Source organism: Mustela nigripes, chromosome 9, assembly GCF_022355385.1.
Source record: "Mustela nigripes isolate SB6536 chromosome 9, MUSNIG.SB6536, whole genome shotgun sequence".
Classification (NCBI taxonomy): Eukaryota; Metazoa; Chordata; class Mammalia; order Carnivora; family Mustelidae; genus Mustela; species Mustela nigripes.
Window position 1 is genome coordinate 38,034,667 of NC_081565.1, and position 12,197 is coordinate 38,046,863.

The following is a 12,197-nucleotide window of genomic DNA, read 5'->3' on the forward strand; positions in this document are numbered from 1 at the left end:
GAGCCCGATGTGGGGCTCGATCCCAGGACCCTGGGATCATGACCTGAGCCGAAGGCAGAGGCTTTAACCCACTGAGCCACCCAGGTGCCCCACCCCTGGAAACCTTTTTTGAGGTGACCTGGACACCTGGGAAATTAACATCTAGAGGTAAAATTGTCTGGCAGATCCATCTTTGCCCTGATCTCCCAAATTGTCCCTGCTAAGGGAGGAGCAGTCTGTTAGAAGACTGCTCTTGGGTGAGTGGCAGGGGCCAAGAACATGAGGGTAATTCTGGGGATTATGTAACTTCCCTCCCTTCCCTTTGACTCTTCATATTGATTTCTGGAAAATTGTCTTCTTTGTCATGATTAGTGTGCTTCTAGATTTAGAGGTGAGGGCAAGATTTTTCAATGCTAGTACTAAGGGAAGCCCCATGGAATGTTGCATATTCAGTTCCCTTCTTATATGTCACAGAGCATGTGAATAAATGGCTTTATGGAATTATAAATTCAATAATTCAACAAGTACTTATTTGATGCCCGCTTTGTACTTGGTCTTGTTCTGAGTGTTGGGGATATAGGCTGTAAAGAAATATGTTTATCTTGGTTTAACCCAGTAATCTCAAACTTAGTAAAATCTTTTATTGTATAACATACATTTACCTATCAAGGAGCTAATGGACATGGGATACTCTTTGAGAATGATACATGTATCTGTGCTGGGTTAGATGTGTCTGTGCAAGGGATCTGAGTTTCAGGCAGCTGAAGTAAGGAAGAAATTAGGGACATTTTGAAACACAGAAAATATTGACAGTAGAGATGTAAATCTGGTTAACATCACAGTCATTGTTGGGTAATCCCATGCTGGAAAAAATTTTCCCATATGTCAACCTATCTCTAATAATTATAAGTGTCACAGAGATGGTGATTTTAGAAGCTATTTATATCAGTTATTTTCACGTAAGAGCTCCAAGTTCTTTTGGTGCATGTAAAGCAAAACAAATGTTTGAAATGTGGACTGCTTGGTTTGATTGGCTATTTGTCTCCAAGTGAAAGAAACCTGGTCCTGAAATGCAAACAAATCAACCAGTTGCTTACTGAATCAATTCTTCTTCTTCTTCTTTTTTTTTTTTTTTTAAAGATTTTATTTATTTATTTGACAGAGAGAGAGATCACAAGTAGGCAGAGAGGCAGACAGAGAGAGAAAGGAGGAAGCAGGCTCCCCGCTGAGCAGAGAGCCCCATGCGGGACTCGATCCCAGGACCCTGAGATCATGACCTGAGCCGAAGGCAGCGGCTTAACCCACTGAGCCACCCAGGTGCCCTGAATCAATTCTTCTTAAAGTAGAATTTGGTTAAACCTACAAACCTTAGTCAAGATGAGTCTAATCTTCCTTCCTTATGGTTGTGCTGGAGATAAGCAGGGTGGTCAGGCCTTCTTTTTCTGTGTAACGAAGTCTTAAATGTAGTGGTGGGGAGAGGCCTAAGCCAATGCCTGGCCCTCTCTTCCTGGTCATCTCTCTAGCCATCTAATATAGGTTTTGTTTTGTTTTGTTTTGTGTTTCTCCAAATAAACATGTGTCATGCTTTCTCTTCCTTCCTGGCCTTCATAAACACTGTTTTCTTGGCTTAGAACTCTTTCTCCCCTTTTTGTCAGCTACTTCCTATGCATTTTTCAGGTCTCCTATCAGACATTTTCCCCCATGACTCTGTGATATTGTGATTTATATGAAGGAATGCATATTTGGTCTTTGCCCAGTTTCTTGCATATAGGTCCTAAAATTGTAGAAATTTCCTAAGTGATGACTACCATAAAGATATCTTTTGTTACGTCAATGAGGTGACTTTTGGAAAGCCCCTGGGTCACCAGATGGGTGCTGGTTGCCAAGGGAATCAACTTTGTGATTAGAGGATTGGAACTTTCAGTCTCACCCCTTGACCTCTTGGGAGAGGAGAGAGGCTGGCAATTGAATCAATCACCGATGACTGATCATTTAATCAATCACACCTATGTGATGAAGCTTCCAAAAAACCCCAGAAGAATGGATCGGAGAATTTCTGGGTTGGTGAACAGGTGGAGATTCAGTAAGAGTGGTGTAATCTGAGAGGTATGGAAGCTCTGTGCTCTCTTCTATACCTTGTTCTGTGCATCTCTCCCATTGGGCTGTTATTGAGTTATATCCTTTTATAATAAACCAGTAATCTAGTGAGTAAAATGTTTCTCTGAATTTGGGGCACCTGGGTGGCTCAGTCATTAAGTGTCTGCCTTCAGCTCAGGTCATGATCACAGAGTCCTAGGATCGAGCCCCATATTGGGCTCCCTGCTCAGTGGGAAGACTGCTTCTCCCTCTCCCTCTCCCTGCTATTCTGCCTGCTTGTGCATGTTCTTTCTCTCTAAGTCAAATAAGTAAATAAAGAAACCTTTTAAAAAAATTTCTCTGAGTTCTGTAAGCCATTCTAGCTAATTAATCAAAGCTGAGGAGAGGGTTATTGGAATATTTATTTATTTATTTTAAAGATTTTATTTATTTGAGAGAGAGAGAGCACGAGTTGGGGGAGAGGAAGAGGAGGAGAGAGGAGCAGACCCCCTGCTGAACAGGGAGCCCTATGCTGGGCTAGATCCCAGGACCCTGGGATCACAACCTGAGCAGAAGGTAGATGCTTAAGTATACTTTGCCAAGTATAGGTTGGTGGGCTGTCCCAGTCTCAGTACTGCTGCTCATATCTCACATCCTGTTTTTTCAGTGGGACATTTTTTTAAATTTGTGAATTTAAAATGATTCAATTTTGAAAACTTTGGCCAATAGTATTCACTTACACTCTTTTAACTTTCTAGTTTTTTTTTTTTCCAAGATTTTATTTATTTATTTGACAGACAGAGATCACAAGTAGGCAGAGAAGCAGGCAGAGAGAGGAGGATGCAGGCTCCCTGCTGAGCAGAGAGCCCGTTATGGGGCTTGATCTCAGGACCCTGGGATCATGACCTGAGCCAAGGGCAGAGGCTTTAACCCACTGAGCAACCCAGGCGCCCCAACTTTCTAGTTTTGATTGTAGTTTTTAGTCTATTGAGTAATTCCTTTTTTTTTAAATTGAGTAATTCTTAAGTGAGTTTGATCTTATATATATTGGAGGCTAATTTATATTCCTTTTTGACTCCCATCCAGCAGGATAGTTTTAGCTACATTTGGCCCTTATTAGGATACACTTAAGTTGTTTATTTTTCTTTTCTTGGCCATTAAAAATGTATCAAAATTCTCTAGCATTTCCCTTTTACTCTTTTAAGTTTTAAAATATTTTTCTATCTGATTTGTCCTCTTAGTCCATTTTCCAGCACTTGCTGCTCAGTTTGAGATAAAAAGTGGTGATGGCAGGGGAGGAGGTCACCACAATGACTGGCTTAATGAGGGATTGTTGGCTCTTCTTCCTGTGCTGACAATTCCACACTGACACATTTTCCCTTTGCTATCCCCTTCCCCACCCATACTCAAACGAGGTGCTTCCTGCTATTGTTGAAGGAGAACTTGATCGTTGCCATGGTCAAGAAAAAGAGTTACTCAAATTAAATGCCACTTTCACTCAGTCGGATAGTTTGGGAAATTTACAGGACCACTTACATGAGCCTGAAGTTTGAGACAGGACTCAAAAACTACTCGGGAGAATTGCTGAGCAGTGCCCTCATCTTGTTCCAGAACAAGCCAGAGCCTTCTCTGAACCACAAACCATTCTCTGAGCATCTCACAGATGTTGGGGAGAAGAGCTTCACTGGGGGTGGGAGGTGAGGGTCTACCACTCAGCCCCCTGAGAGCCTCCTGAGGGAATACACAGGTGGCCTGGAGAGTCCTGTTTAGGATTATCGGATGGAAGCGTAGCAGAAGGACAATAGGCAGGCTGGCAAATTATATTCTGTTGACCTACTTACAGGTTAACCTGAGTACACTGATTTATCTACTTTCTGGTTAGGAATTCAAAAGCTTGGTTGTCAAGCGCTTCTAGAACCACCAGTTTTTGTTGCATGTGTGGTATGGTCACTGACTCATGGAGGGAGGCAAGGAGTAGGAGGTAGGTCAGTCATGGAGGGAGGAGAAAATATTCTGGAATGGTTTCTTTCTTTCTTCTCCTTGTTATGTAAGATGCGGTTTCCCCGAAGAAACAATATGCTAAATAAAAGTTAGGGTCCCAACCCACAGAAGCCTATTTTAACCCACGTTTTTGCTGACTATATTCAATTTAATTTAGTTCAAATCAAGAAGGTAGATTTTTTTTTCCTGCGAGAAAGCGGAAAAAGGAAGGCTGTGAGAGTGACCCAAGTGGTGCAATTTAGAGTTTTCACTGAGTAAGGCAGAGTGTGTGTGTGTTTGGGAGGAGGGAGCCCGCAGTGGGAGGGTGAATAAAACATGGCGTCTGCCCTCAGAGAGTTCACAGTGCAGTTAGCGAGACAGACACACCACCGGCTAATACGTGTGATGATAATGGTGAAGGTGTTGTCCGGCCAGACAATAGTAGAAGTAGTATTCGTTCCAAGGGGGAAGATCTAAGACTGTGGAAGACGTGGCAGCTGCCCCCTGAAGGACGTTAGGGCCTTAACCAGCAGAGGGGTGAAGACACGGTGGACGTGTGAGGCAGAGAAAATGATGGGGTGAAGGCTCAGGGTGGTGAGCTGCAGGGCACAGCCGAAGAGCTGCTGCAGGGGATGGAGGGGATGTGGAAGAGCACAGGGGCAGGCGGGCCTTTCTGAATCGGTCTGATGGTCTAACCACTCACAGAGAAGGTATGCCCCATACTTTCCGTGTTGAATTACGGGCAGTTGATGTTCAAAAGCCCATTTTTTTTTTTTTTTCCAAACCAATGTGGTCTGGCCTCGGACTGAGGGGTTGTCTCATATGTAATCATTTATTACCATAAAGAATAAGAAAGTGATGAACTGCAAAGATACTTGTTATATTTAACTTTCTTGGGATAGATTTGTCCAAGAGACGTTTAAGTCGCATTATGCCCTGTTCTATAACTGGCCCATTCTGTCACACTTTCCTTTGTTATGGCTAAAGCATGTAAAGCCTTGTGCTGTCATGGAGAATACCAGGTCTGCAGGTTGTAACATGCAGTCAGGTGGAGGAATAAAGGGAAAGACAGAGAAAAGATCTCTATGAAGGATCAGGCCCAGGAATAATTTGTAAAAGATGGTAGACTTCTGATATCAATGTCTACCTTATTTGTATCCGGACAGCGGCACGTATAAACTTTTTTCTCTGAGGTGTTCATGAGATAAGGAGCTTGTGGTAGGTGGTGAGAAATCAAGGACATGACTCAGTGGGGTTTATAGGATTTCATGTTCTCTGGACGAGAGGCTGAATGGAATTCAGTTCTTTATTGAGATATCTGGTTGAGCTGAGCATTTGTTCATAATTCCATCTTTAGTTCATTTTTTCCACTGAGGGAAGAAACAGAAAACTCATGGGTAGATTCTGCTGAATTCCTGAAATTCCAGTTCATTTGTAAGTCACTAATAGGTAACAGTATACATACATATTAACTATATAATAAAATAAATGGTGAGATACTTTAAGAATGTGCTTTTGCAATATTACAAAGTAATTATTGTCTACATCTATTTTTCATTTTGCTTGTTCAACATTATGCTCTTAAAAATTGACACCACTGTAAACTGATTTTGAGATATACACTAGTGGTATCTTAACTGGGGAAATGTTCCACCTTACTCTTAAAAACACAGGCTCCATCTCACCTTATTCTTAAAAATACTGGCTCTGGTCCCAAAGGGCGTACCTTTTTGAGAAGCATTATTTTGTCTCTTACTCTATGTCTTGTCATGAATCAAGAGAAAACCAATAATGTCAAGTGTTTGATCCATTTACACATTTCTTCCCCTTTACTGTCATCTATAAGGAGACAGCTTTTTGATTATAAATATTCACCTCTCTGGGCAAATGACAAATAATGTAGCTGTGTTACCAACAATAGAAAAAAAAGCCATGCACATGAAAAAGTGCTCCATATCACTCGGCATCAGGGAAATACAAATCAAAACCACAATGAGATATCACCTCACACCAGTCAGAATGGCTAAAATCAACAAGTCAGGAAATGACAGATGCTGGCGAGGATGCGGAGAAAGGGGAACCCTCCTACACTGTTGGTGGGAATGCAAGCTGGTGCAGCCACTCTGGAAAAAAGCATGGAGGTTCCTCAAAATGTTGAAAATAGAACTGCCCTATGACCCAGCAATTGCACTATTGGGTATTTACCCTAAAGATACAAACGTAGTGATCCAAAGGGGCACGTGCACCCAAATGTTTATAGCAGCAATGTCCACAATAGCCAAACTATGGAAAGAACCTAGATGTCCATCAACAGATGAATGGATCAAGAAGATGTGGTATATATACACAATGGAATACTATGCAGCCATCAAAAGAAATGAAATCTTGCCATTTGTGACAACATGGATGGAACTAGAGCGTATCATGCTTAGCGAAATAAGTCAAGCGGAGAAAGACAACTATCATATGATCTCCCTGATATGAGGAAGTGGTGATGCAACATGGGGGCTTAAGTGGGTAGGAGAAGAATAAATGAAACAAGATGGGATTGGGAGGGAGACAAACCATAAGTGACTCTTAATCTCACAAAACAAACTGAGGGTTGCTGGGGGGAGGGGGTTTGGGAGAAGGGGGTGGAATTATGTACATTGGGGAGGGTATGTGCTTTGGTGAGTGCTGTGAAGTGTGTAAACCTGGTGATTCACAGACCTGTACCCCTGGGGATAAAAATATATGTTTATAAAAAATTAAAAAAAAATCACAAAAAAAAATAATGAGAAAAAAAAGCCATGCAAAAATCATCCATAAGACATGTTATCTGACTAGCAATAAGGAAGGCATGTTAAATTATGGTACCTCTCAAAAATGGCATATTACACGATTGTTAAATGGTACTCAGGAACACTGCGTAGAAACATGAAAACATACTTAGCATATAAATAAGAGAGAAAGGAAAACCACACAATTATAATATTTAAGGTGCATTGGGGGAGTCCTGGAGGATGATATGCTAAAATGAAAATGCAGTAGTTCTGTAAGGAGAGTGGGGCTGTGGATTTTCAAAAAAATTTTCTTTAATGTTATAAAGTAGTAGTAACAGTGAATTTACCAAGTAAATGATACTACAGATGCAGAGTGGAGATGTTAATAGATAGAGGTTTGATAATTCAAAAGAGAAAAGCATTTAAGAGAATGGTTCTTCCTTCCCTGCATGTGTCAGCTAAGTGTATATTAAGAGCCCATAGTATTGAACACATTTCTAAAGGACCTGATTAGTAGGGTTTGGAAGTGAGTCTGAACTTAAATATATATGGATTTTGTTCGCCATGTTTGTAACAGAAACTAAATCTTGAAACAGTTCTCTAAATATGTTCTAGCATGGGAATCTTGGCTGAATTCACACTTTAACATCAAAAAGCAGTTTGGAGAAAGACTCCATGAGCATAATAGATAGGAATATTGAACAAGAAAAAGTCAATAGAAATAATTTCAAAAATGAGATGCCTATTTAAAATCAAGTTGAAATGACTATTTGGATTAGTAGCAAGTAAAAAAAAATAACTAGTTTGTTTTATGTCTGTCTCAAAGTGCTTAATGTATACAGGGAATAGTCCTCCTGTCTATTATGTTAATATTTGCTACATCTGTTGACTAGCATGAGCTGCTGTTTTCCTCTAACAAGCTCACTCATGTTTTTCACCTTGTTTTCCTTCTCTTCCACCTCTGTTCAACAGAATGGCTGCCTTCCCCTGAATAGCACTAAATGTTTCCCCAACCACTGAGTGTTGATTTGGGGCACTAGGCTACCTTCCTATATATTAGGAAGGGATTACCTAATATAAGATTTTTTAAAAAATTCACACTCACAATCACATGTTTTATTCTTTCTGGTCAAAGCTAAGCCACGCAGTCAACATTTGCAAACCATTATTTTAGCACTGCAGAAAATTCCCTCAAGAGCATATTTAGATACCTTAAGTATCTTAAGTAGGTGGACGGAAGAAGAAGACCAAAGTAAGTGGCTTCTGAAATAGAACTTGAAAGTGTGATGAAATATCTTAGATTTCTAAACTATTAATTAACTTTGGATTTGGACACTGAGGTGTGTGTGTGTGTGTGTGTGTGTGTGAGAGAGAGAGAGAGAGAGAGAGAGAGATCTCAAGGGGGTTGAACTAATTCCAAGAAATCAAAAAGTAACTTTTCCACACCTAAACCATACTTAACACTGCAAGCATCTCTTTTCAGACCCTGTATAGGATTTGCTGAGTCTTTGTGAACATCTCTCTTTGCTGTCTTGCTATCTCTTCATCCCTGAAGATGTCCACAAATGGCAAACAGATTAGAAGGGTTTTTTTTTTTTTGTTCAGATTAGAAGTTTTTATTCTAAGAGAATAATCCAATAATTTTCACCTTCATTGAAACACGATTTTCATCTTTCAAAATGCCCCAGAGTTATTAAGGGGTACTGTGATTTTAGGAAACTATTTTCCCTCCATGCCAAATCTAAAGTAGATTACATTTATTACATCTAGTGGATTATTTGGGGGCTATACCAATACCAAAAAGATTTTATCCTTAATTAACATATTTATTTCCAGTAATGTATTTGGTAAATAAATAATATTTGGCAATAAAACAAATCTGCTTTCATACACCTACAAAATCATTTTGAGCAGTAGTAAGAAGTTAATCAATGTCATATAATTTTTATCATGAATTGCATAACTTTGGCATGCATTTTGTTATATCTCATCCCCTGGCATTATACAAAGTGTCTTTGACATGATGCCATAGAATATTCAAACCGGGAATGAACGATAGACATACTCTAGTGTAAGTCAGTCCCACTCCTCCCTGATTTCTGAAGAGTGAGAACTGAGGTACAAGAAGATAAAATTTGCTCAGAATCACACATCTCATTTTCTGACATTTAAGCCCTACTAAAAAAAAAAAATCATACTCTTTTGATGTTGAACTTGGTTTGGAAATTGTGATTTTTAAGGGCATGATTCTTAAGACTGAATGCTACACTTAAAGACTTGCAGACTTGGATCTGAAATATACAAAAGGGGTATGGCCAGAATTTGTGTCCTCAATTCCCCCTTAGGGAAAAAGTAGCTGAAACTCTCTGATCATTAACAATAAATCATCATTCTTTGAAGGAGACAAAATATTGGATTTTCAAGATGAAATATATCATGATTTCTCTATATAATTCAATATTTCTCTTCAACAGGGACTAAATGGTATCCTGGCTGATTGCCCTCTTGTCTATTATAGTTAAGCAAGTGAAACAGAAAATACATTTTAGGATCCCTTTGTGCCCTTTTCCCTCAGCAGCAAAAAAATTAAGTATGAAATAAAACAGACCTTTGTCGTGCAATGCTCACTGATTAGGTGAACTTAATAAAAACTGAGCTTTAGTTTAATCTAGTAGATTAACTTTTGTTTCATTGGTTTTTATAGTCTCTGGGAATGTTGAATAAATGTACAAATAATGACACTTCTAGAAGTTTAACCATTGCATTTTATGTAAATTCTGCATAAAGTTCAAGACTAATGTGTTGATTTCATCATTTTCAGATTTCAAAAGGCATATAGGAATAGTTATTACCAGGACTCCCAGAAATGTTAAAGACACTTGTATACATATGTAAAACCCATTTTGACTTGATGAACACAAATTCTAATCAATGAAAATATTACATCAAGTCATTTTGCACCCGATGAGCAAATTATACATGAATGATAGCAAATATTTAAAAAAAACACTTAAGATAAAGACCCAGTAAATCAATTTAAATGAATAGTTTAAGAAGTAACATAGCCATCTAAAATTTTTAGTTTTTTACCTAGCTGGTCACACATTTATTTTACTTTATTTGAAATCTCTGATCTTGTCAGAGGATAATATCATGAAACTCAATTACATAATTCAACTCCCCTTTCTCCAAAAACCATTCCATCTAAGGAGGGAGTAGCTTTTCTGTCTTGACTTTTTTCTTTCAGCAAATAATAAGTGTGAAAACCTTTCACTGGAAAAAATCATTTCATACAATGAAGCACTAAATTGTTTTGTCTTTCGATTTATTCCAACTGAAAGCTGCTCAGTTTCCCTATGGCAAGCCCATGTATCATTTCATGCCTGATATCTGCAGCCTACTCTAGATTTATCTTGCTTTTAGCAGGTGCTGAGTAGCACTTTCTGGGTTATTTTACAAAACATCCCTCATGGTATAATTGTTAAAAAGCAATTGGAACTGCTTTCTCTCCTACTCACTGCCTCTTCAGTGTCCTTAACCCTCATCACCCTTCTCTAAAATGTGTCCCCAACATGCCTATTTACATGCCTTCAGGCACCCGAGGCTTGCACACCCATCACATACCAAGTCAATTTCTAACAGTCTGAAGGCTGTTGAGCAGGGCAGTTTCCTTCCCCAGGAAGCTGAGTGTAGTCACATTTCTATCAACACAGCGACTCTTGTATGCAAAGCTTAGACTATTGTCTCGTGGTCCCACCTGCCTTGGCTCTGATTGATGTAACAACAGTATCTGTCATAGGGACTGTTCTGCTTGTAGGAGCAAACGATGATACTGTCCTGGGGCACAAAGAAGATGCTGTCCTCAGGCTCCGGGCAGTCAGATCTGTCCCAGGCTGAGCACTTGGCATCCAAGGCACTGTAGACAAGGGAACTGCCTGAGGGACAGTAGCCATCCAGGTATCTGGATGTCTCCTCCTGATGCCCGTTCTGGACCAGGCTCTGGCGTTCTCCTTCCGTGGGTGTGGGGGTAGTGATGGCACTGGCCACAGCCACCTCTGTCTGCCCCTGGCACGGGGGCTTCCCCCTGAGGCTGGCCTTCTTAGCCAGCTCATCTGAGCTTCCCTTGCCCGATTCCAGGTCTGAAGGGGTCCGCAGCAGTTCCACCACCTCCTTGTCCTTGGGTTTCCGGAAGCAGGGCAATTTGCGGACCCATAGCAGCTCATTTTCAGGCCACTTGGTGCATCCCTCAGTTTTCCTGGCCAGGGCAATGGCTGCGATGCCTGGTAGGCAGATGGCTGGCCCGATGGCCAGGAGGGGGATGTTTCCAAGAGTCTCTCCTTTCATCCCAGAGACGGTGAACATGAAGCCAAAGACCAGAAAGACACTGACCAGGGCCACCACCAGCCCAGTCCTCGGGTTTATATCATCAGGCCGCATCTTTCACTCCATCCAGATTGGGGGCTACTTGCTGGCTAGGGAGCAGCAGTTCTCTCTTCTGTCAGAGGCAAAACCACAGTGGGTTAAAAAGGAAAGAAAGAAAGAAAGAAAGAAAGAAAGAAAGAAAGAAAGAAAGAAAGAAAGAAAGAAAGAAAAAAAGAAAGAAAGAAAGAAAAGGAATGAAGGAAACAAGTCAATTTTCCACCCACCAAGTCTCTCTCTCTCTTACCCGTTGTCTGTCTCCACTTGTCTGTCAACCACGGTCTCTGGATCTCTATTTCTTCCTCTGTTTCTCTCTCTCTCTTTTTTCCTCTGTCTCTTTCTTACTGCCTCTTTCGCTTTCATATAAACATACAGAGACTGGGGTCACTGAGGTACCTGAGGTTTCCTGCTGTCTCCCAGGAGCAGGGAAAGAAGCCAGTCTGAGTCTCCTTAGAAACCTCCACAACAGCTGTCCCCTCGGCTCTCTCCCTTGTTTCTGTCAGGAAAGCCTCGCTTTCCCCACTGACTCCGCATCCAGGAGGTGGGACGTGGGAGCGAGTCTTTCTCAACAGTGCGCGTCGGTCTCCAGAGCTCTGCGAGTGGAGTGGAGGCACAGCCCAGCGCCGGGCTCTGGCGCAGAGCCCCGGGTCCTGGCGGGAGGAAGGACTTAGTCTGGGAAAGAGGGAAAGCAGCGCTCGGAGTCTGGCCTCGTTACATCACTTTCAGAACAAGCTCAGAAACAAAGAAGGACGCGCGGGGGCGCAAGGGGTTCAGACCCCGGCGAGAGCCACCCGGACAGAAGTGGTTGCCCAGGGTCCAGTCGGGGTGCTTGGAGCAGCTGGGGTTCGTTCCGCCGCTGCCCAGGAGGGCTGAGCAGGACGCCTGCAACTGCCTCCGTGCCTGGGGAGAGTCTGGGGGCGCAAGACTGTCGCTGGCCAGAGAGCGGGACTCGGGACGGTTTGCCCACGGGGCAGCCTGGAC

At 41.5% G+C, this 12,197-nt stretch overlaps 1 protein-coding gene across 2 annotated transcripts; it reads right to left on the reverse strand.

Annotated features, from left to right (window-relative positions):
* Positions 1-9,553: 9,553 nt before the first annotated feature.
* TMEM215 (transmembrane protein 215) lies at positions 9,554-11,911 on the reverse strand. 2 transcript variants are annotated; one of them, XM_059412271.1, is made up of 2 exons: positions 11,613-11,911; positions 9,554-11,292 (listed from the first exon to the last, which is right to left on the reverse strand). In XM_059412271.1, exon 2 carries the CDS (start codon positions 11,232-11,234, stop codon positions 10,530-10,532), a length of 705 nt encoding a protein of 234 aa, XP_059268254.1. In that variant the 5' UTR covers positions 11,235-11,292; positions 11,613-11,911; the 3' UTR covers positions 9,554-10,529. The 2 variants fall into 2 exon arrangements, with proteins under 2 accessions (XP_059268254.1, XP_059268253.1); XM_059412270.1 differs by having other exon boundaries at positions 11,464-11,911.
* Positions 11,912-12,197: the final 286 nt, after the last annotated feature.

Excerpts from the sequence above, each read along its gene's own strand:
- TMEM215 (XM_059412271.1), bottom strand. The coding sequence starts at position 11,234 with ATGCGGCCTGATGATATAAACCCGAGGACTGGGCTGGTGGTGGCCCTG.